This window comes from Larus michahellis, chromosome 15 (genome assembly GCF_964199755.1).
Source record: "Larus michahellis chromosome 15, bLarMic1.1, whole genome shotgun sequence".
In the NCBI taxonomy this organism is placed as follows: Eukaryota; Metazoa; Chordata; class Aves; order Charadriiformes; family Laridae; genus Larus; species Larus michahellis.
This window is the reverse complement of record NC_133910.1, coordinates 1,495,153-1,517,922: the sequence shown is the minus strand read 5'-3', so window position 1 is coordinate 1,517,922 and position 22,770 is coordinate 1,495,153. Positions and strand designations below refer to the sequence as shown.

General features: G+C 63.1%; 2 protein-coding genes across 3 annotated transcripts; one reads left to right on the top strand and one right to left on the bottom strand.

The window, feature by feature from the left end:
• The first annotated feature begins 1,121 nt into the window (after positions 1–1,121).
• On the top strand, positions 1,122–3,615 carry TMEM141 (transmembrane protein 141). 2 transcript variants are annotated; one of them, XR_012590017.1, is made up of 5 exons: positions 1,122–1,481; positions 2,002–2,068; positions 2,188–2,271; positions 2,543–2,674; positions 3,311–3,615. XR_012590017.1 is itself a non-coding variant. In XM_074608519.1 (5 exons), exons 1-5 carry the CDS (start codon positions 1,800–1,802, stop codon positions 3,388–3,390), a joined length of 417 nt encoding a protein of 138 aa, XP_074464620.1. In that variant the 5' UTR covers positions 1,757–1,799; the 3' UTR covers positions 3,391–3,615. The 2 variants fall into 2 exon arrangements, 1 of the variants encoding a protein (XP_074464620.1); XM_074608519.1 differs by lacking the exon at positions 1,122–1,481 and adding an exon at positions 1,757–1,853.
• A 1,486-nt stretch (positions 3,616–5,101) lies between these two features.
• ENTPD2 (ectonucleoside triphosphate diphosphohydrolase 2) lies at positions 5,102–16,898 on the bottom strand. The gene is made up of 9 exons (XM_074608516.1): positions 16,698–16,898; positions 10,082–10,199; positions 9,405–9,555; positions 8,639–8,798; positions 8,311–8,538; positions 7,625–7,891; positions 7,300–7,419; positions 6,831–6,965; positions 5,102–6,256 (listed from the first exon to the last, which is right to left on the bottom strand). Exons 1-9 carry the CDS (start codon positions 16,806–16,808, stop codon positions 6,056–6,058), a joined length of 1,491 nt encoding a protein of 496 aa, XP_074464617.1. The 5' UTR covers positions 16,809–16,898; the 3' UTR covers positions 5,102–6,055.
• Between the last annotated feature and the right edge of the window lie 5,872 nt (positions 16,899–22,770).

The following is a 22,770-nucleotide window of genomic DNA, read 5'->3' as shown; positions in this document are numbered from 1 at the left end:
CCCCGTCTCCTCTCCCAAAGGAGCAGGGAACCACGGACCTGCCAAGGCCCCCGGTCTGGAAGGGCAGTGAAGCCTGATCGCCTCCTAGAGGCTGGCGAGCAACCTGCCTGGCAATGCCCAGCGTCCCACCTGAGCACAGAGCACCCCAGACACCCCAAAAGCCCTGGTCCCTTCTGTGCCAGGAAGGGCGCCGGAGTAGCGGGGTGACTGACAGCAGCCACAGCCAAGGAGACTCCGAGTGTCCTGGAGAGCACATGGACACAGGACCGGCAGCCTCCTAGGGAAGAGAAGGCAAACAAGCAGCGGGACCAGGGGAGGTTGCCCCCTGGCAATTGCTTACCTGGCAGGAAGAGCTGCTGGCTCCGGGCCGCGTTCTTCTCAGGGCTGTAGGAAGACGTCAGCATCTCCACTGCTGCTGAGACAGAAGCCAGAGCTTGTGACAACACATCCCAATGTGGCACGCAGCGCCCCTGGCCTCCCCAGCAAGCTCCCTCCCCTCCACAGCCAAGCTGAGCCACATTCTCCTCCCAGCACTCCCACCCTGGCTGCCGCTGCCCCAGCATCTTCCTAGGCCCCTAAAATCATAAAATGTGTAGGGTTGGAAGGGACCTCTAAAGGGCATCTAGTCCAACCCCCCGGCAGTGAGCTGGGACATCTTCAACTAGATCAGGTCGCTCAGAGCCTCATCCAGCCTGGCCTTGAATGTCTCAGAGAGTCCTCTGTAAGACTCCCACACGCAGAAGTGATGGCGTGGCTGGCCATGGGGACAAGGTTGTTTTTCTGGGCAGAGACACAATACTGTGTCCTCTGGTCCCCCGCAGGATCTCTTCTGCCCGCGGCGGCCAGGTGCAGACCCTGGCCAGCTCTGGGAACTGGCCATCCCGCATAAGAAAAAGGCGGCCGCACCTCTGCCGCCCAGCCCTGGGGGCCAGCCCGCTGGGCCATGGGGGAGAAGCCACCGGGACAAGACCAGGGAGGCACAGCCTCCTCCTTTGCTGGCTGAGCCGGGTCACTCGGGGCACCTTTGGGTGGGTGGGGGGGTGACACCGCCAAGGTGGCAGGGAGCTGCCCACCCTCCCCCTGCCGTTACCCCCTCCCAAAGCCCCCCGCTGACCTTCCAGGCGTCTCTCCAGGCTCTCAACACGCCCCGCCATGCCGAACACCAGCGCCTGGACCTGGCTCCTTGCCTCGGCGATGGGCAGCTTGAAGAGCTCCAGGGCCGAGCACCGGGCCTCCTCCCGCAGCTGCAGCGTGGCCTTCCCCTCGCCCAGGCTCAGCGCGGCGGCCCCGCGGCCCAGCGCCTCCCTGCGCGGGCGAGGAGAGGGTGAGGGGGGCCCCGAGGCCGAGACCCGGCTCCCGGCAGCCGCGGCACCCACCTCAGCTTCGCGCCGTGCTCCTCCGGCGGGCACCGCTGGGGAGGAGAAGGAGAACGTCCCGAAACGGCCTGGCCGGCCCCGGCCCCGGCCCCGACCCCAGCCCCGGTACGTACGCAGTCCAGCGGCGGGCCGCCGCCGAGCTCCCCGGCCCAGACCTCCAGCGCGTCGGTCACACTGTGGGAGGCAGCGGCTCAGGCTGCGCCGGGGCCGCTCGGCCCCAGCCCGGCCCCGGCCCCGCTTCCCGCCCCGCACTCACTAGACGGTGCCGCCGGAGCCGGGGCCGGGCCGGCAGTAGCAGAGGTACCGGCCCGGCCCGGCCTGCAGCAGGTGGAAGGGCCCAGCCGGCTCCGCCATGGCGGCAGCGCCGGAAGGGGCGGGCGAGGGTTGCGGGCCCTCCCCGGTGCCGGAGCCGCCAGCACCGCCATGGTCAACCTGGGGCTGCGGCGGGTGGAGGACAGCGTGGCTGCCAAGCACCCGGTGCGCTCGGCCGGCGGGGCCGGGGGCCGGTGCCGGGGGGACTGGGGGCTGGGGTGGGACCGGGGCTGGGGGGACCGTGACCGGTGCCGGGAGGACCGGGGCTGGGGGGACCGGGGGCCGGTGCCCCGCGCTGAGTGTGTCCCTGCAGGCGCTGCAGCAGTACGCGGCCTGCCAGTCCCACGCCTTCATGAAGGGCATCGGTGCCTTCCTGGCAGGTAGGGCCTGGTCCGGCTCCCCCCGGCCGCTCCCCGGAGCCAGCGCCGGGGGCGGGGGTGGGGGGTGGCGCGGGTGGGGGCCGTGCCGGTAACAGCCCCCGGTGGCCGGGTTTGGGCAGGCAGCGGAGCCGCCTTCGCCGTGCAGAAGCTGGTGAACAAGAAGCTGCCGTACAGCCTGCAGTGGAGCCTGCTGCTGGCCGGGGGTGAGCGAGGGGCCCAGCCCCTGCCCAGACATCCCGCTCCGCGCAGGGCAGGACGAGTTGCAGGCAGAAGGGCTGTTTGTCCTTGTCCTGGGGGGGGTTTCTCCCCTGGCTCCTGTCGCATCCCTGCTCCCCATGGCCCTTAGGGGCTCAGGGACAGCTCGCAGGCTGCTGCAGCAGCTCAGAAGCTGGCAGTGGCTTTCCCCACCACTGCCCTTAGCAAATGCCGGCTAAATTGCTGCCGGCGCTCTTGGGAGCATCTTGGTCTCTTTAGCCACAGGGTCCCTCGCCAGCTACGTGGTAACCAGAGCTGAGACGCAGAAATGCTCCGACTTCTGGATTTACCTGGAGACGGGCAAGTCCCCACAGGAGCTTGCCATGGCTGGTAGGGTGTCTCAGCCTGCAGGTACGTTCACATCTCTCCCTGCTGCTTTCCCTGGGCTTGTCGCGCCTGATTCTTCCTGCTGCAACAATTTGCCGTTTCTGCCTCGTAATTAAGCTGGTGACTCTTTGCGTCATTGCCAAAATCCCCATATAAGTCCCACACTGTCACCCCGCAGCTGAGGGGTGAGAGCAGGGGCTGGGGTGGCAGCAGTGCCAGGGCGGCCGGAGCTCCCTGCCTTGGTCTCATGGCTCCTGTGTCTCCCCGTGCAGAGCACGGTCCACCACCGGCGCTGCAGGTACCTGCGCAGGGCTGGTGGCATTGGGTTTGAGCGCTCACTTCTGCCTGCTGCCCTGCCTGCTTTGTGGATTCATAAGAGCTAGCATGAAGGGCTTGTTTGCTGGAAGAGGAAGAAGAGGGTAGGGGATAGGGGGAGGCAGTAAACCACTTCACGCCCCAGTTGCTCCATCCAGTGGGCAGAACTGGAGTGGGTGGTTTCCACGGCTGCTTCTTTCTGCCACTGGTACCATGAGCTCCCAAAGCTGGGTCTAGCTGAAGAGGCTTTAAACACTTCACCAGGGCTCTGTGGTTCTCTGCGCGGCCCTGGCAAACATGCCGGGATAGTCGGGGGGTCCAGGGAGCATGTTCTTTCTGTTGCAGAAAATCTGCCCAGCCCAGAAGACGGAGAGAGCGTGGCACCGCCGGTGAGGAGGAACAAGTACGGGGACGTTGTGGAATAGCTAACAGAGCACAGCGCGCCATGCCTGTGTCCTGCTTCGCCCGTTCCTGCCTGCCCAGGCTGCCTGCGCTGCCGGTGAGCCTGGTGGGCTCTGCAGCGCTGCCTGGGAGCTCGGATGAGTCAATCCTGCAGTGGGAGTGTGGTGGAGGCACCGTAGGGATTGCTGCTTCCCAGGTGGCCTCTAAACTTCGCACGTGGGGGGCACAATAAAAGTCACGAGCTGAAAGCGCTCGTTGTGGACAAAGCAAAGGCTGATGGTGGGACAGGAAGAGCTGGGGTGCAGGTGGTAAATGTCACCCTGAGCCAACCTCTGCAGTAAATGTTGGAGCAGAGCGCTCTTGTCCTTCTGAGGCCATGGCACCCACAGTCTGACTGGGTGTGAAGTGACTGCAGGCGTGGACGGGTCTGGGCTAAGCTGTGAGAGGGCAGAGCTGCTGCTGTGTGCTCTCTTTCTTGAGCCTAACCAGACACAGTGTCCCTGCCCCTGCAGCAGCAAGGCTTTTCTCACCCGCCGGAACGGGTCTGAGCCGAGTCCTGCAGCTGCACGGCCTCTGGGGATGTCCTCTCTGCCCCCCAAAGGGGTGCACGTGTGCCCAGAGCCCCTCTGTGCAGTGCCCACCTTGCTCTCGGGGCGCGTCACCCGCCCAGTCCCAGACTCTCCGTCTGGGTCCGTAACCAGGCGACAAGGGAATGGTACTGTCTCAAATCCCACACATCGAGAGGGGCACATGTGAAGATTAAAAGGCCTCTTTTACTTCATTTTTTCCTAATGGCTGACTCCAAATCATGCTTAGGGCAAACCGGCTGCACTTGGTGGATGGCCAGCTCTGATTCACGGGCAGCTGAATTTCTTAGGAGGGGAAACCCAGCCTGGGTTCTGGAAGCTAGCTGGTTTCTTGGAGCAGAGCAGCAGCGTTTCGGCTTCAGAGACCAGAAACGCCTCCTTCCGCGTGAGAGCTGGAGACCGTCCCGGAGCCTCGCCACGGGAGGGAGTCCCTGTGCTGGGGAGATGAGAGGCCTGGGGAGGAAACTGGGTTTGGGGCCTCAGGACATCATCTGAACTGGAATTGCACTCGAGCTGTGCAGAGAGATGGGGAGCAGCCACCAGGCCAGATAAAAGCAAAGAGGCTGTGGGGAACGGGCGGGTTAAGCCAAGCACAGCGCAGCGGGAGCTCGGCCGGAGCGGGGAGCAGAGCTCGTGCCGCCGGTGAGAACAAGGAGGGTGGCGAGAAACTGCAGCTCCCGCTGGAGCCGCTCCTCTCCTGGGGCGTGCGGGGGGATGCGGCGGGGCGAGAGGCTCTTTCCAGGTGGGGCTGATGAGTGGGGACTGGCCCCGTGCGGCTGGCTGCGTGCCACGGTGGTTCTGAGCTGCCGGCGACTGCACGAACAAATTGCCAACCCTGCGGGCTGCTCTCCTGCCCTGCGTGGCTACCAGACCCGGTCTCTGGGGAGCAGAGCCTCCCCACACGTGTTCCTTGCACGGAGGCTGTGGCCGTGAGCACAGCGGTGAATGCACGGGGCAGAGTCGGCCTGAGCGCTGCCTGCTTACGCTTTTGGGCTGACTGCCTCTTGCGCTTGGGAAACCTCAACTGCGCAACCACGGCTGGTTGAAACTCCTCCACCTCCAAGTGGGCCTGAGTCTGGAGTGAGGTTTCAAGCCCGTCTTGGGGGATTCTCCAGGCTAGCAGAGCGTACGAGCTCAGAGCCGTAGAAGAGGTTACAAAGATTTATTTCTGGTTATAAAAAAACCCCAACCAAACAAACCCAAACCTTCTGCATGTTTGCGTGTCTCCGTTCTTGCTCAATCAGGAGTGAAGGCACATCCTCCCAGCTGCCTGGCGTGGGGCAATGCAGGGCTCAAATCCCACTCCCACAGCGAGCCCATCGCCTCTGGGCTGGTACAGCCACTCACCAGGGAGCCACGGGGGCTTTGGGTGCCATTGCTGGGGGATGGAGGAGGCTCTGGCTGTGGCAAAGGCGAGACTGGCTTAGGAACCACGGGAATGGGGAAGGCAACGTGTTTGGCTGCTGAAGCGGGACCTGGAAGCTGCCTGCTCCCCACGTCTGGTTGTTGCTAAGCCTCTACCCAAAGCCCCTGTGCCATGGCTGGTGGATGTCCAGGCCAAGGTCAGGCCCTCAGGAAGGTCGCTGGGGTCTGTACATGGGCCAGAAAGCCAGCCTGGGCTCTGGGTGGTGACCAGAGCTCCCCCGGAGGCTGGGCTGGTGCTCCAGGGACAGGCTGGAGAGGCCAGCTATAAGGACTAGCGTAATATTCCCCCCCCACCCCCCCACGCACATCAGCATAAATCCTGCTGTTGTCTGGACTTACTGGCCCAGTCCAGCCCAGGTCTGGTGGCAGAAAGATGCCTCAGGTCTGAATGTCTAAATCCCAAGCCTGCTCAGGGGTCCATCCCTGAGAAGCACTGGGAAACCTTTAGGCCATTCTCCTGCAGGGTTAGGGTCCTCTTCTACCCCCACCCCCTTTCTGCAGCTTGAAAGCAAGGGGAGGGCAAAAAGGGAAAGCTTTCCTTCTGGGACAGGCAGCATCATGTAATGGAGGAGGACATCTCTGAGCACTTGCTGCATCCCAAGTGTTCAGGCCATGGAGACTCCAGCAGGAAGGATGGTGCTGGGTCCTGCAGACAAGGCCCATCCTGTCCCTGCCGTTAGATTGTGCTGGACTTGCTGCGCCGGAGCAGGCAGACGGCAGTCCCCAGAGACGTCAGGGTGGTGACCACAAAGAGCAGGATGAGGATGACCCAGTAGTTGTACAGCATGCTCTTGTGGGAAGAGGGCTTCTCCGCTGGGATCATGTTGGTGAGGTTCAACATGTAGCCCAGGGCCCAGCCGATGGAGGTTTCTCCTGCCTGTGGAAAGAGCATGGCATGGTCACCACCCTGATCAACCCAGCTCCACGGGCCTCAAGGGACTTCCCAGGGACCACCTCAGTGTCAACCCAGTGAAGGAGAGGGATCTGGGGGAGTCCACAGCACCCTGAGCCCTTGCTTGCCCATGGGTCCAGCTGGCCCAGAGACGAAGAAATGACCGTCCTGTGCTGAGCTGGGCTCATCCGATGGGAGCTGGATCTTGTCTGCTCTGGCCAGTCCTGATCTCACTGCCCATGTCACGGCTTGTGGGATCCTGCCCTGAGCTAACTTCCCAACAAGCCTGAGCAAAGAGTTGTTTGGGATGGCTGGTGTCTCAAGGGCCAAGGAAAGACCGGAGGACCTGACTCCATGACCATCCTACAGCCAGCTCAGGTCTTTTTTTTTTTTTTTGCATCACCCAGAAGGAAGGGAGTCCCATCCTGCCCCTGTTCCCCGAGATCTTCCCTCATATTGCTTGGCGCTTTCTCGGTGTGGGATCATCTCTCCTGCAGGGCTTTTGGGCCTAACTCCAAGCAGACATCATGGCATGAGGACATGCTCTGGTGTTACCCACCTTCTTCTGGAAGGCAATGTTGGGGAAGGAATGGTTGTTGAAGTTGTAGCCTTTGGTGGTCAGCAAATAAACGAACATGCTGACAGCGCAGTAATCCGCCAGTCTCTTCTCCAGTTTAGGGGCTTTCTGGAGCAGCTGGGTGGGATGCATGGGGAGACAGAGAAAAGGGGTCAAGCCAGCAGGGGAAAAGGGGTCAAGCAGCCAGAGGAAAGGGGTCCATGGCCCCCAGGGTCTTCTTATGGGGCTGGATCCATTCCCCGAGCTTTGTTTCTGTGACCTGAAACTCTGCATGGTTGCCTCAGGCTGGCCAAGGTGCTGCCCATACCCACCTGAGACTCTCCTTGTCCCAGGTGGGAGCTGTCACCCACCCTCCCAGGACACTCAGCCGCCTCCAAGGGCTGCTCTCAGAGCCCGGGTGATGCCCCACACAAAGCAGCCCTCTCCTCCCCACCATGCCCGAGGAGCCCACCTCGCTCCAGCTCGTGGCACAGATGGTCTTGGCAGCATCCTTCAGGTCATTGGGCAAGTGCACGGGTCTTCCCATCACTGTCCGGATGAAGTCCACTGTGTAGAAGAAGGCAGAGAAGGCCTGACAGAGGAAAGGAGGCAGCTGTGGGACAGGCTGGGAGCAAAACCTTCTCACCACGAACAGCCATCCTGACGGGCGTTGCGGGCACAAGGAACCGCCCTTGGAGAGCCAAGGGTCTGGCTCTGCTGCCGCACGATGCCGGGGGGCTGGGGACACCTGCCCACCCAGCAGCCAGGAGATCACCCCACTCCCTGCCAGGACTTACGATGAAGTTTCCCGAAACCTCTGGCTGGAAAATGCCATCGAAGGAGCAGTGGGAGAAGGAGCAGGTGGTGAAGTCGAAGAGCTTGCTGACGTGCAGAGCACAGAGGCTGCCATTCCCGGTGCCGACCACAGTGACGGTGGTGTTGAGGGCAAGGCTGGGCCTCTCCTTCTCCGTGCAGGGGCTGTCGTAGACACTGCTCAGCGACAGGCTCTTGTCGTAGCCCGTGGGCCAGCAGGGATAGTGGACGGTTGGTTGGTAGCGCTCAGCCTGCCAGAGAAGTGACACGTGGGACGCGTGAGCCATGGCACAGGCCTGGCTTCCCCAGTGCCATGTGGCAGCCCCAGCACCGCTGCCTGCCTGCCTCCATTTCCCTGCCGGAGAGATGCGGAGGAGCCTGGACAGAGGGATGCAGAGCTGGCAGTTGCCACAAGCATCTCAAGATGACTTGGGACATCTTGGCTCTGGCCGAGGGGTGCAACACCTTATGGAGGGGGTGGGAGGAAGCCTTGAGACCATGGGAGAGGGTCAGGGGGCAAAATCCAAAAGTTGGCTTGGAAAGGTGTGCAGCTGGCCCCGCAGGGGTCTCCTAGAGCCAGGGCTGGGGGACACCCCTGTATAAACACCAGGGGAAGGGGGCAACTGCGGGGTGATGACAGCTGGCATCCCCGTTGAGCACATGCTGGTACCTGGAGGAGCTTTGAGAGCAGCCTCTTGAGGACCTGGTCCCTTCCGTAGCAGAGGAAGCTGTGGGTGTACACTTTGTACGCCTGGCCGTACAGCTTCAGCATCACCTCATTTTTGGGGTCTTCGATGGTGTCCCTGGTTTCAAATGTGATCTGTGTGGAAGCTCCCCCAAAGTCCATGGCCCCCAGGGTCTTCTTCTGGGGCTGGATCCATTCCCCGAGCCAGCCACGCTGAGCAAGGAAGACAGGAGCGGGCGTAAGGACGCGATGAGCCGTGGGACAGCCTGGCCACCACAGCCGTCCCAGCTGGGTGCCACGCTCCCCTGCCCACCTTGATGAAGTTCTCCAGGAGGTAGTTTGCGGTGACCCAGCCGAAGACCCCTTCCTCTTCACCCGACAGGATCTTTGCCCCCCGGAAATCAAAGGGGTAAGACTTCAGCGTGGCGGCCACGGCACCGAGGACGGCATCCGAAGCCTGCAGGTTTGCAATGCTGCGGGGCAGGCAAGAGGACAGTGTGGCAGGGTGGCAGGGTGCCACCAGCGGAGACTCCACTGCCTGCCTGGCCCTCGGAGCCCAGCCCCACCGTGGCACATGGGGCAGGAGGTAGGTGGGTCCTCGCCCGGGTACCTGTAGGGATGTGTCCCCAAAACCCCCAGCTAATTCCCCTTGTCTCTCCCGGAGGAGGTGGCAGGCGGCAAGGATGGAGGTGTGCTCACTCCCGAGCGAGAAGGGGCACGACTCCCGACTCTGTGTGGCTTTCGGGGGGGAATTATTCTCACTGCATCCCATCAGGCTGGCAATGGGTACAGGGGGGACTTTCTTCCTGGCTAGCCAAAAAGCCTGGGTGTGTTAGCCCGGTGCCGGCCCCATGCTGGCCTCTTTTCAGGCAGGGTTGTGCAGTTGCACCTCTGCAAGGGACATGGAGCCAGGCAGCTGGGAGGGTTCGGAGCTTTGCCTGGCAAAGGGGAGACATCATAGTTGTCCTTCACCGTCTCCACCCCTGCCATGGCTGGCGAGATGGCAGGGTGACATGGCAGGGCCCCCCCCCAGCAGCGTCTGAGACCAGGCAGCTGGCCCGGCCAGAACAGGCACTCACTTGAGCAGGCGCATGCCGGCCGTGGCGCCCAGGTAGAGCGGGGTGCCGGCGTGCTTCTCCTTGGGCACATCTCTCAGAGCCTGGTTCAGGCAGTGCACCAGGCTCGTCCCGGCAGCTGGAGGGTTGGAGCTGTAGCTGGAGATGCCGGGACCTGCGGAGAGGAAACAGTGTTGCTCCCTGCGAGTGGTAAGAAGGTGCTCGGTGGGAGGGTGTTTGGTGGGATGATGCTCAGTGGGCAGCTTTGCCCTTCCCAGGCCATTCAAAAGGCAGGTGCCGCAGGTTTCTGTGGGCATGGAGCCATCCAGAGTCCAGCCACATCTCCCTGCCCATGACACATCCCCCACCGGCTGCCAGCCGGGCAAAGGTTGCTTATATGGAGAGTGGAAAACCATCGCACGCTGGGATAGGCAGGGAGCTGGATTGTTTCCTGGTGGTTCGATGCATGCCAGGAAAAGATAAACCAGAGGCGTGCACAGCTTCAAGCCTTGGGGGGAATGAGGGAGGTTTTGGGAACGGAGCTGGACCCCTTACAACACCACCTCACCTGCGCCGGGGAATACGCAGGGAGGCAGCTGGGCATGGCGGGGGGGTTCTCACCATCACGGTGACCTACCCACGGGGGACCCGACAGACCCTGCCACCAGCCACCGGCTCCCATGTTCTGGGACGGCCCTTACCCTCCACATCACACATGCTGTGCTCGCTGACCACCCCGGTGTCGTTCTCCTTGTCTGCAGGCCACTTGTAGATGAACATGGCCGTGTGGGAGGACCCGGCGTCCAGCACGATGCCATACTGCGGGGGGAGGCAGCGGGTCAGGCTGGAGGCAGGAGACTCCCCCCCAGCTGCCCCAGCCCGTCCCGAGGGAAGATGCTGGGGCTCAACGACACTGTGCCCAGCCGGTCCTGCCCTGGCAGTGCCCTCCCCGGCGGCTTCGGGAGCATCGTGCGGCAGAGGCGCGCGCGCTGCTCAGCCCAGCCCTTGCCCACCTCTGCCCGCACAGGCTCTGCGCAGGCTGCGGCTGGGAGCGGGTGCTCTGCCCCACCAGGGACACCAGCCACCACGGGACACCGCTGGCCACAGCACAGGGACTCCGGCTTCCTGGGCGCGGGGACCCCCTTGCCTCCTTGAGCACAGACCGGCAGGCTCTCCCCCCACCACGCACACCCCTTCGCTTGCTCCCATCTCCCCGCAGCATCACTCCTGGCCAGTGGGCTCCTGTGCTCAGCCACGCCAATGGGTCCCTGAGGCCAGCGGGGGGACGACGGGGGACACCTGGGAGTGGCCCCTCAGGGATGCAGCTTGCCAAAGAAGGGCAGCCAGGCACCCCGTCCCTCCTGCCCTTGTATGGCTCGGCCATTCTCCAGCTATAAATAACCCCGCTCCCTCCTGCCAAACAAGGTTACCCAGCTCCCAGGGAGGGGCTGCCCCGTGCTGCCTTCAGCCCCCCCCCAGTCAGACCCTTCTGCCTCCCCTCCCGTCCCCCGTGGGCTCAGGGTGCCTGCGCTGGCCCCCTCTGTGCCCCGCTGGAGCTGCTTCGCTGCCGGAGAGGCTGCAATTTCGGGGAGGTGGCGGGGGGGAGAGGAGCAGTTGAGCATCTCTGGGGTGAAACCGCTCGAGGCTTAAACCTGGCGTGTACCAAGGCTCTGCCTGCTGCCTGCCCTGCCCGCGCCCGCCTGCGGCTCCTCTCCCGGCCCAGCACCCGGGGGGCCACCCCAGCCTTGCCTGGCGGGTGCCCTGGTCCTGTCCCTGTCCCCATCCCCATCCCCGCCAGCCACAGAGCGCGCTCCACAGTCTGGGTGGCTGCAGGGTGGGGTTTTGGCCAGCTCGGGCAGCAGAAATGAAACGTCAGGGCCCAGGCAGGGACCTCTTGGGTCTGCACTTAGAGGCAGCCCCCATTCCCACATGAACCCGTGGCCCCACAATGGCAGTACCCCCCTGTTCCCCCAGGGGACCATTTCCAATGGGTGACACCACCTCGTGCCCCAGCCTCCCCTGGCTCCCCTTCACTGTCAGCGGCTTGCCACATGCTCTGTGCCAAAAGCTATGAGCCAGTGGAGAATCCCTGTCTGTGGACAGACTGGGGCTGCTGTGCCACGGCACTGGTGTGGGGGAGCAGCTGCCGGTGATGCTGAACGCTGCAGAGAGGAGAAGGAGGGCTCTGACTGCCTCCCCCCCTCAGCTGATGCTCCAAAGCACAAAGCTGGGGAGCAGAATCCCGAGTTTGGGCCATTTCTGGGCTGGGTGCTGGGGTCAGTGCCCCGGGCAGCCTTGAGGGGCTCTCAGTCCCCTCCTCTGCCCAGTGTGCCATGGGCCATGCACCCTGTGGCTCTGTGTGTCCCCCCAGTCCCTCCTTGCCACAGCACCCTCTGCCTCGCCCACTTGCCCCGGGGCCCTGCGGACACCCCCTGCACCCCCAGACGGATGCGCAACCACCCTGCGGGCACAAGCCATAAGGGATGCTGAGCCTGCCCCAGCGAAGCTGCCTGTCTCAGGGAACGGCCGCTGGCATGTCACCGCCAGCTCCCACCCCATGGTCCTCTTGGCATGTCCTCTTCGCTGTCCCAGCCCTCACGAGTGGGTGCTGGCATCCCCGCGAGGGGTCCCCAGGGAGGGTGCAGCAGACCCCCTGCCCACCTCTGCCACGCATGTGCCCTCGCATCCTGCGCACACCACGGAGACGTCCCCGGTGTCCTCGCAGGGCACCACACCCGCTCCATGCCACCCCAGGTACCACGTGGCGTGACATTAACACTAGCAGGGTGACAACGCTGTCCCCAAATGGACAAGTCATCCCCCAACCCGAGGCTGAGCACAGCTGGGACCCCGGCAGCGGTTTCCAGCCCCGGGGTGACATGGGGGGGGCTGCAGCCCAGGGAGGGGGATGAGGCTGGAGACAGGGGTCCCTGCGGGGTGGCAGGGGCTAAGAAATGCCGGAGCAGGAGGGAACGAGGGTGACCTGTAGCACCAGGGACACCCGGTGCGACGCTGCAGGGTTGGGGACGGCCCAAGGGGAGCAGAGCTGGGGGTGACAGACCGACCCCGAGGCAGGAGCAGAGGTGGCCACACGGCTGGATCCGGGGTGGGCAGGGGAAGCCCCATGTAGGCTGCAGTGGTGGGGGGAGACCTGGTTCGGGGGGGTTTGATCCTGCCTGCGCCAGGGCTGGCTCGGCTGGACCCCGCTCCCAGCCCCACGGAGAGCTGGCACGGGGGGGGTGGCACTGCGGAGGGTGCACACCTGTAGGTGCACACGTGCACGGCTGTGCACACGTGTGTGTGTGTGTGTGCACGTGGCGTGTGTGCCCGCAGGTGTGCATGTGTGCATGGACACGGGCACTCGTGTGCAGACCCCGGCGTGGGGGTGCGCGGGGAGGGACATGCCCCACACGCGCGGGGGGCACGCGCGCACGGGTGCGCTGACCCGTTTGCGTGCACACGGGTGCACGCGTGTCTGCGCAGACGTGCACTCCGGCGGGTGTGCGCGCGTGGGTGTGCATGGGAACGTGCGCCCGCGCGGGTGCCTGCCTGGAGCAGCAGCGCTGCCTGCTCGGGCCCAGGGAAGCGCAGCAGCTCCGCGCCCAGAGCGAGCCCCACAGGGAGGTGTCATGTGTGGGGTGACAGTGACACCGTCGTGACAGGTTGCAGAACCATCTGCCCCACGCAGGTGCCCTTTGCTGCCAGTGCCTGCAGGTTGGGGTGGGGGTCTCTCCTCTCAGACCCTGGCATCGGGGCGGGCAGAGCCCATCCCTGCCAGGCGCGAGGTGGCAAAGATGGGCAGCAGCCCCAGGACTCGTGAGCGAGGGACGGTCTGTGGGACTCCCTGAGCAGCGGAGGCCTGGCCCCGGCGATGGAGGCGGCAGCGCTTGGGCCCGGGCAAGGTAACAACATGTGGCAACACGGACCGCAGCAGTGCAGCGGGCGCTGCCAGGCACAGGGAGTGCCGGCGCCCGGCCAGCTGCTGCCGCGGCTTGGTCCCTGGCTGCCAGCGTGAGAGGAGCCACCACAGCCTCACGCCAGCCCCCTCTGCCCCTTTGCCGGGGGGCACAGGGTTTTGCACCCAGGCCTGTCCCCGCGGAGGAACTCCTCCCCGGCAGCGCTGGTGGCAGTGGGCAGGGGTGGAAGCCACGTGCACAGGCATGCGTGCACCCAGGGGCCGAGGCAGACCTGGAGAGCCAAGAGGGTCCCCAGGGATGAAGGAGAGGTCCCGTTCCCTCCTCCAGACCCGGGGGTACACGTACACCTCCAGCACCCGCGTAGGAATCAGGGATGGGGTCACCCACAGCGGGGCTGCGATGGTGCCAGCCCCTGTCCCGGCTCCTGCCCCAGCCCCTGTCCCTGTCCCAGCCCCTCTGCCTGGGCATCGGAGCCACCGCATCACCCACCGCAGAGCAAGCCGCCATGAGGGCTCGAGCCGTGGCCGAGCCGGGGGCTCGCAGCTGCACGGGGTCACAGGCAGCTCATCTGCAGGGGCCCTGCAGACAAGAAGCCCGGGGAGGGAGAAAAGCGGCTGAAAGCCCATCTCGTTAGTGATTTGCAGTGTAAGCGCTGCCCTCAGCTCTTCCAGCCGGTGTGTCCCATGCCTGCCAACGAGCTGGCTGGAAATGAGGACTGGAGGGACACAGGGATGCCCTGGCACGCTCCCGCGCCAGCAGCTGCCTGCCATCATCCCTCTCATCTGCCCTGGCACACTCGACTGCCGGCGCCCCACGGCTTGGTGGGGCCTCGCACACGTGTTTGTCACCCTGGCCCCAGCCCGTAGGACAGTCCCCAAACGCAGCATCTCCTGGTGGCACAGGAATGATGGATTTTTCTAAAAACAGAACCTCCCGAGCGGACCCTGGTGATGCCGCTGGGCCAGGGGACATGGGGGTCCTCGGTGTGGCCCCACACCGGGATGGTGTCCCCGTGCTGCCCCCGGACCCGCTGCCTCCTGGGTCACCCATGGCCCTGCTGGCTCTGCACCACCGCAGCATCGCTCAGCCCAGCCCAAGCCAGGGCTGCTCCGTCCCACGGCCCCTGCAGAGGGGACACAGGGGGCAGCGATGTCCCCAAAGGCCCCAGGGCAACAAAGACACAAGTAGTGCTCAGGTCTCCTGGCTCTACCCAGAAACTTCCCGCACCCCAGGGGGGGAGGCGGAGGGGAATGCTGAGAACTGCCCAACTCACTGCAGCCCGGCACCACGCCTCCGCGGCCATGCCTGAGCCTCCGGCCCCCCACCCCACGGGCTTTCTGGGTGGCCCCACAGTGCAGCAGGGGCTCAGTCTGGTCCCACAACCTCCCACCTCCCACAAGGGCAATGAGACCCGGGGGCTCCGTGGTGGGTTACGATGAGTTTCCTTCCCGCCATGGGAGCCGCAGCTCCACTGGGATGGCTGGCAGGGGAAGAGCCCAGCAGGCTTTGTAACGGCCTGTGAAGAGATTTGCCAAAAGAAATAAAAAAAAGGGTTGTCAGGAGAAGGCAACAGCCCCGAGCCATCAGGCGGCGGGGCCGTAAGCCCCGCTGCAGACCCATGGGGGAAGGGGAATAACCGGGCTCCCAGGATCAGTCTCTCTGGCAGCAAGATAACTAATGCAGGGTATTTTTAGGGCAATATTCCAAGCAAAGAAGCTGGAAAGGGAAGACATGGAGCTGCAGCTCAGCAGTGCAGCCCAGCAGCTGCTGCTATCATCGGCTGAACCAGCAAGGACCATGTCTTGCCCAGGCGGGTGGGGAGGACATGCCTGGCATCCCCCGCAGCAGGACCAGCCTCCTCTAAATCCCGCTGGCGTATTTTGGGCTGAGTTAGACTAAGACAAAGCTTTGCATCCCCAGAACAGCCCTGAGCTTCGTGCAAAAGCAAACCCCTTGGTGCCTTCCTGGCGTCAGCCCCACGGGAACGGGCACCGCCGTGGCAGCGGTGCCGAGCTCGGGTGGGCAGTGTACCACCACACACACACCGCGCTGGACCTCGCGTGCACTTGGCACATCCAGGGACAACGCAAGACCTCAAGTCTCCGGGCCAAGTGGCACAGCCTCGGGCAGAGTAGGGCCAGGACCCACATCATTGTTCAGGGATTATCAGCCCCAAACTGCAGCACTGCCCGCAGACTGGAAGGTGCTACCACCTGGGGAGGGAAAAAGCACAAAAAAGCTCAAAAATTAAATGTCTGCGAATGCACCTGGCTTCAAAGCAAAACTCCGGCGTGGAACCGGGAGGAGAAAAGGCTTCCCAGGCTGACCCAAGTGCTGCACACAGGGGTCTCAGCACCAATCTGTCGAATTCCCTGTGTCCAAAGAGACAAAATCCATTTTGAAACCAGCTATGGATACTGCTCAATATGCCTCAGCATGTGGCAACGCACGGTAAAGAAAGGTGTCACAGGGAAAGAGTTAATCATTGCTAGTTATACTAACAGCAGCGAGTACCATCTTGGCTAAGCCAGCTCGTTCTCTCAACCTAATCTTCATTACATCTGACAAACCCGGAGAGAAGGCAGCACATCTGGCATCCAGGCTGGCTCAGAAAGTTTCCAAGACAATTCCTTGGGAGGAGAAAAAGGGGGTTTTGGATGAACCATTTTCCAGGACAAAGAGCCTGCTCCCCGCAGAATAGCTCGGTCTGTCACCAAAAAAAAAAAAAAAAAGAAAAAACCCTAACAAAAACCCAAAGACTTTTTTAAAACAAAAGACTTAGGCTGCAAAAGAGTCAACTGGGGGACTCGGCCAACAAGAAATTGGTTGGGAACTTCTTTCAGCATCTGAATTTACAAAAGAGAAAAAAAAAAAAAAAAAGAAAAGCAGCTCATTTTCCTAGGGCAGCGCATTTCTCCTCCGGCAGCGCTGGCCCGGGCGATGCGGACAGAGCCCAGGAACGGCGGGCGATGCCGGGCTGCGCGGGGTGCCCGGCACCCAGCCGGCGCCGCGGGCGCAGATGCTGCCAGGGCTGCTCTCGCCTGGGGGGGCACATCCAGACGCGCCGCCCCTGTGTTTCGGTGTGTCCGAAAGATTCCTCTCGCCAAGCGCAGGTCCGAGGCGCCGGGGCTGGGCGGCAGGGTGTCCCCGCAGCCGGGGGCGGGGGCTCGCTGCTGGGCCCTGCCACCCCCACCCCGCAGCCCCGGGGACCCACCGGCCCCGGCGGCCTCCCGTGCCGCTGGGGATCCCCTGGGTGCCCGAGGCCCTCCCGCGCCTCGCATCCCGCAGACGGGGCTGCCGGGCGCGGCTCCCCCCCGTCCCCGGTGCCGCCCAGCCCAGGGTGCTCCCGGTGCCCGCTGCCCCCGTCCCCCTCCGCGCCCCCGGTGCCGACCCCGCTCACCTTGAAGCCCGGCGGGCCCCGCGTGTCCCCGGAGCCGAGGCAGAGCAGGAGGATGCCCAGGAGGCAGCCGAGGGCGAGGAGCAGGAGGACGGCGGCGACCCGGCGGGCCATGGCGGGGCCGGAGCCGGGGCAGGTGAGCGGCTCGGCGGCGGCTGCGGCGGTTGCTGCTCCTCCTCCCCCGCCTCCTCCTCCTCCTCCTCCTCCTCCTCCTCGCCCGCCTCTCCCGGCTGAGTCACCGCCACCCCGGCCCACCCGGGCGGGACACCGGGCTCCGGCGGGCTGCGGGGGGCCGGCCCCGGGCGGCGGGACCCGCGGCTGCCCCTCACCCGGGCTCGGATCCGTCCTGCCCCCCCGCCCCGGGCGTCGCCCTGTCCCGGGATCAGCCCCATGTACACCCCCCCCGCCCGGGCACGGTCCTGGACCCAGGACTCAGTGCCATCCCTGCCCCCCCGGGCATCACCCTCACTCAGGGTCAGCCTTGTCCTGCTGCTGCCCCCCCCGTCAGGCACCGACGTTACCTCGGGGCTCAGCCCAAACCTGTCCCTCCTCCCCGGGCATAGCCTCTGTCCCCGGGCTCAGTCCCACCTTCTTCCGCCACCAGACGTTTTCCTTGACCCAGGACTCGGACCCATCCTGTGCCCCTCTCCCCCCCGCCGACCCCCCCAGGCATTGCCCCTGCCCCGGGGCTCAGCCCAGGGATGGGTTTGGTGGGAGGTGAGTACACCCAGCGTGACAGAAAAGCTCTGAGAAAGTATCTCACCTACCATGATTAACAGCTACAAATACATTATTGCTTTTAATCATTACAAGGAGTTTGTGACAGCCCTGAGGAGCCCAGATGTATATTGAGATTGTTTTTAGTATGGTCACAAGTGAAAAATGTAATGCGTTTCCACACGGAGCAATGAGCCAAGAAAGGTTGGGCCCCTGGCTCTGAGAAGGACGTTTTGAGCTTGCTTACACAGAGGGATAAAGCAGTGAACAAAATAATAAACAAAGAGATATCACCAAGGAGAGGAGGCTGATGGAGGATATGGCTTCCAGCCCAGCTGGGTTGCAGGCTGAGGGTCACACTTCAGCTCCTTAGTTCTTAATTTTTTTCGAAGCAAGCCACATTCCCTGCTGCTCTCGGCTGCCCTTCGCGGAACACACGTTAACCCAGCGCTGGCGTTTCCGCAGAGCTTCCTGCCCCCATGGGCTTATGGGCCGGGGGTCCCTTGGCCCCGATGTGCCGCTGTGTCGCGGAGAGTCTGCCGCTGGCGGTCTCGCTGGGGGCGAGCTCCAGTTTCGTCCCCCAAAGCAGTGACCGAAGCAGAGTCTGGGGAAGAAAATGGCTAAAGAGGGGAGAGAGAGTGACCCTCGCCCAGCCGGTGCCCAGGGCAGGGCTTCTCTGCGGGCCCCCTGTGTCCAGCTTCTGAGCGTTTGCGGGTGCGTCTGCCTCCTCGCTTCAACCCATTAAGTGTTTAACATCTGGAAAACCTGTATCAATCGACTCCAAGACATTAATACGCTGATTTATGTGAAAAAATTATTCCCCTTCGCTGCTGCTGCTAATACCACAGGAGACCACAGTCTTGTCTCTGAGGATCAGCAGATCATCGTTTCCGCTGCCTTCCTGCATCGCCGCTGACTATAAGGCTCCTCTCAAGTTTCCACGGCGAAATACCCGCCTGTTCCTGACTCTTCTTGCCACCCTCCTCACCCATTCGGTGTTTCTGAGGCACGCATCTGCAACCTCACCGGTGCAGCCACAACAGGGATTAACACAGAAGCAGGAAGATCTTCTCTGGATTGCACTTAATCCCTTTCTCAATAGCTGCCAAGCCTCCTGATTGCCTTTTTGCCCAGGCAAGCAGTAAGAGGTCTTCAGGCCATGATGAAAAGGAACCACAAATCTCTTTTCTGAATGGCAGTGAGTGGAGACGGGGCTGGGAGAGCCCTGTGGGGGGAGGGATGGTCCCTTTTTTGCTCCTCACCCTTATTTTGCTTTGGGGGACTTTGGAGCAAGTCCTTTTCTGGCAGGCGGTTACTCTGCGTGGTGGGACCCTCCTGGGAGCTGAGTGGAGATGTGAGCGTCTTCTTGGTCTTGGGCAGACTTGGCCACCCTGTTCCCAGGGCTGCCCGTAGGGGGTTTGCATCCCTTCCCACTGCAAGAGGGGCTGTTCCTCCTGTGCGCAGGGTCACGTTTGCCACCCTCTGCCCGGCCCCAAGGGGCAGGGGGGTGAGCTGAGGTCCGAGGGAGCCTGTGCCCAGCCCTGGCTGATCTCTAGGGTCCCAGGAGACTCAATCTCCAGCGCAAACTGCGGGGCACCAAGAGCTGGGACATACTGGGCTGGAAATGCTCCCAGCCGTGCAAGGGGAATGACCGCCACATGGACCCGTGTATAGCCAGAGAAATATCCCGGCAACGGTGCGTTCAGGAGGGGAGAGCCCCAGCCCCGCTGGCCTGGGCTCGGCCCGGCCAGGGTGAGGTGGCCCCAGCCAGGGAAGGCTCCCACGAGCAGACGTGCCTCACCGTGTCCCGTTTCCAGGAGGCACCACCGGGGAGGAGAGCGGGGCAAGGCAGGGTGGTAGCGCCTCTCCCCGCGCCGTGCAGGCAGCCCCGGCTGCTGACAGGGAGAGCCCAGCCATGTCCCTGGGGAGGAGCAGGCGCCCGCACTGAAGTGGCCACCCCGGGTGGGCAATGCCCGGCAAGGAGCATGAAATGAGCCCCAGGCATGAACAAATTCAGTGGGAAAAAGAAAGCGAGGGGCAGGGAGGGCTTTCTCCACGACAGAAGACGGAGTGAGGGATCTCCCGACACCATGGGAAGGAGAGCGTAGCTTTGTGTGGGAAACCGGGGACATGTGGATTTTGGATGCCAGGAGTGCAAGGCTGGCACAGATGTGACCTCTGTGGGAGTCCGGGTTGTGAAGCAAGATCTACCTGAACGAGCAGGTTCGGTGCACAGGCAGCTGCGTGGGGAGCCAGCCTGGTGCAGCCTGGCTGTCCTGCTGCCCTGCCACCTCTGCCACCCTGCCGCCTCTGCCACCCTGCCGCCTCTGCCTCCCTGCACCCTGACACGCTCCTTCTTGTTGTCATGTTGCACAACAAGGCAGGGGGAGAGGAAGAGCAACTCCAGGTCTCCGGGTCGTGCGCTCCAAGGGCTATCCAGTGCGTCTGGCATCCCACCGTCCTCATGCCCCCAGTGCCATATCTGCTCTTCGCCTGCTCCTGTTCAGTTTTTCATCCACCGGTACCCCCGAGTCCTTCTCAGCATGGCTTCCCTCCACCCATCCATCCTGCCTTGGGCTTCCCCAGGGACAGAGGCATGAGATGAGGTTTTAGAGGGCCTGCTTTGATAGCAGGAGGGACAGAGACCCTCGGCATGACCAGACACTTACAGTAACCTGAAATAACCATATAATCAAGCAGATGCAGGGCCATGATTTGCTGTGAGCCAGCAATAAGATCCCCACAATTTAACGCCAATGTTGCATGCTTACCACCTGTGTATGGGGTGTCACCTCCACTACAGGGCCAAGGCAGCCAAGGCAGCACCAGGTGTCCCTGCGAGATGTGGCATGGTAACGGGGCCCAGAGGAGCGGGTGGATGTCACAGGCAAAGGGGGTCCTGACTGGGAGCCCCAACTCCCAACAGTGCTGGTGCCTTGACTCCCCCCACGCCTAGATAAGCACTGAGAGTTTGCTCCCGGGTAAAGCTGAACGAGGATGTGCCACCAGCACGCCCGAGGCATCTTCAGGCTTATAGAATCACAGAATGGTTTGAGTTGGAAGGGACCTTGAAGATCATCTAGTTCCACCCCCTGCCCTGGGCAGGGACACCTCCCACCAGTCCAGGTTGCTCCAAGCCCCGTCCAACCTGGCCTTGAACCCCTCCAGGGATGGGGCAGCCACAGCTTCTCTGGGCAACCTGGGCCAGGGGCTCACCACCAAGGATTTCTTCCTGAGATCTCATCTAAATCTAGCCCCTTTCCGTTTAAAACCATTCCCCCTTGTCCTGTGGCTCCCCTCCCTGCTCCAGAGTCCCTCCCCAGCTTTCCTGGAGCCCCTTTAGGGACTGGAGGGGGCTCTAAGGTCTCCCCGGAGCCTTCTCTTCTCCAGGCTGAACTCCCCCAGCTCTCTCAGCCTGTCCTCACAGCAGAGGGGCTCCGGCCCTCGGATCATCTTCGTGGCCTCCTCTGGCCCCGCTCCAACAGCTCCGTGTCTCTCCTTTGCCCCAGAGCTGGAGGCAGCACTGCACGTATTTCTACATCCCTCGTCGCTGATGTGGACACTGACTTCAGCTCAGCGGCACAGGGGAGACAGGGCTTTCCTCCCCCAGCTCTGAGGAGAGGATCCCCAGGAAAGACGGGTGCTGGTGGCAGCTATGTCCCACCTGGGCAACAAAGCCGGTTCCCACCCCAGGGCACGTGCAGGCAAAATATTCACTGGGGACAAAGTGGCAGGTGGGGAACAAAACCGGGAAGGCGGGAAGTGCGTTACTCGCCCAGCAGTGCGGGATAGCTGCTTTCCCAGACAAAGGAGAGAGGTTTTTCTAATCCACCTCTTCCAACAAAAGCATCCGAGGTGAGGCCACCTGGGCAAGGGCTGCCTGGGTTGGAGGAGTGATTAGTGGAGAAACTGGAGCAAGAGCAGGGACGCGCTGGCTGGCCCTGGGAGGTGGTGCCTGGGGCTGGCAGGGTTTGCTGGTGCTCAGAGCTTCTCAATGTCTTCATTCAACAGGGACGAGCACATCTGGGAGTACTGGTGGACGGCACATCTGGGACCACGGGTGGGCGGCACTGCAGCTTCACATGTGTTTGGGAAATAACAGGAAGAACAGAATGAGCCTGGAGGCGCTGCAACGGGCCAGGGTCCAAAGGGAGGGATTAGGGACAGGGTTTTCTGCTCCCATCTGCAAGCTCCTCGGCCGACAGCAAGTGCAGGGGAGATGCATCCAGGAGCATTCAATAATCTGGGGATTGGGATGAACCACCCATGTGGGCCAGCCATGAGCAATGCACGAGCAGTCCCACGATGCGCTCAAGAGCTGCTAGAGCAGAACACTGATCTCAGCCCTGATGGGAGCTCCAGAGCGGTCCCTGCCTGCTCCGGAGGGAGCACGGGAGAGCAGCGGGTGCTGTGGTTCCTCTGCAGAGACACTCAGGGCAAGGAACAGCAGGTAGAGAAGGGGCTGCTTAGAGAACAGCATGGTCTCTGTGGCAGCCAGCAGCACATTCGGGGTGGCGGGAGGCTGCAGAGGTGTCCCCAGGAGGAGCACAGCCCCTGTCTGTCCCACGGGCAGCTCTTCAGCAGTGCCTGAACGAGGGACGAGCGCAGGGATGCCCTCCCCAGCCCCGGCCTGGGCTGAGACGGCTCTCAGGGCCACGTGCTGCCATCCATGGGAGGGGGAGTCCCCCAGTCCTGCTCTCAATCCCAACCCTAACCCTAATCCCAATCCCAATCCCAATCCCAGTCCTACCTGGGAGCAGCACTGGACCCACAGCTGGGTGCTGGGGCTGTGACCTGCTCCCCAGGGCCACGTGCAGCGCGGCTGAGCTCTGCAGCTCTCGCTGGAGTCAGGACCTGGCTGACACAACCCTGGGGACTCAGCTGAGAAATCAAGTGTTAGTTTTTGGAGATCTCAGGCCAGCACAGGTCAGCCACCCCAGGAGCCCAGAGGCGTCTCTTCTCCAGGGACCTCCAGGCAGGCTGAGTCCTGCACCAACCAAAGGACTTGGGCGTCTGGGCTTCCCAAAATGCTGGTGCCAACTCTCAGTGTCCCGTTGCCTTGCATGGAGGAGTCCCGGAATTGCACAGGGTACTGGAAAAACCTCCCAGCAGCCTGTCCTGCCGGGGGGTTGCGTTCCTCAGCCCAGCAGAGATGTGTCCGGCGGGACCAGAAGGATGCTTTTGGCCGGGGTGCACCCACCCACACCTCCACCTGCAGAGTGCCGCTGACACGGTGAGAGCTGGGCCAGCGCTGGCCGGGGAGCAAGTGCCTGTTGGGAACGGCTGGGTGTGCCCGCTCCGGTCTCCAACATCAAGCAAGTCCACAGCACACACACACACACACAAGGTATTTTGGGGT

Excerpts from the sequence above, each read along its gene's own strand:
- TMEM141 (XM_074608519.1), top strand. The coding sequence starts at position 1,800 with ATGGTCAACCTGGGGCTGCGGCGGGTGGAGGACAGCGTGGCTGCCAAG. Across the intron at positions 1,854-2,001 it reads GCGTGGCTGCCAAGCACCCG|GCGCTGCAGCAGTACGCGGC; the intron begins GTGCGCTCGGCC and ends GTGTCCCTGCAG. Across the intron at positions 2,069-2,187 it reads CATCGGTGCCTTCCTGGCAG|GCAGCGGAGCCGCCTTCGCC; the intron begins GTAGGGCCTGGT and ends GGGTTTGGGCAG.
- ENTPD2 (XM_074608516.1), bottom strand. The coding sequence starts at position 16,808 with ATGGCCCGCCGGGTCGCCGCCGTCCTCCTGCTCCTCGCCCTCGGCTGC. Across the intron at positions 10,200-16,697 it reads GGGGCCCGCCGGGCTTCAAG|TATGGCATCGTGCTGGACGC; the intron begins GTGAGCGGGGTC and ends CTCCCCCCGCAG. Across the intron at positions 8,539-8,638 it reads TCCTGGAGAACTTCATCAAG|CGTGGCTGGCTCGGGGAATG; the intron begins GTGGGCAGGGGA and ends TTCCTTGCTCAG.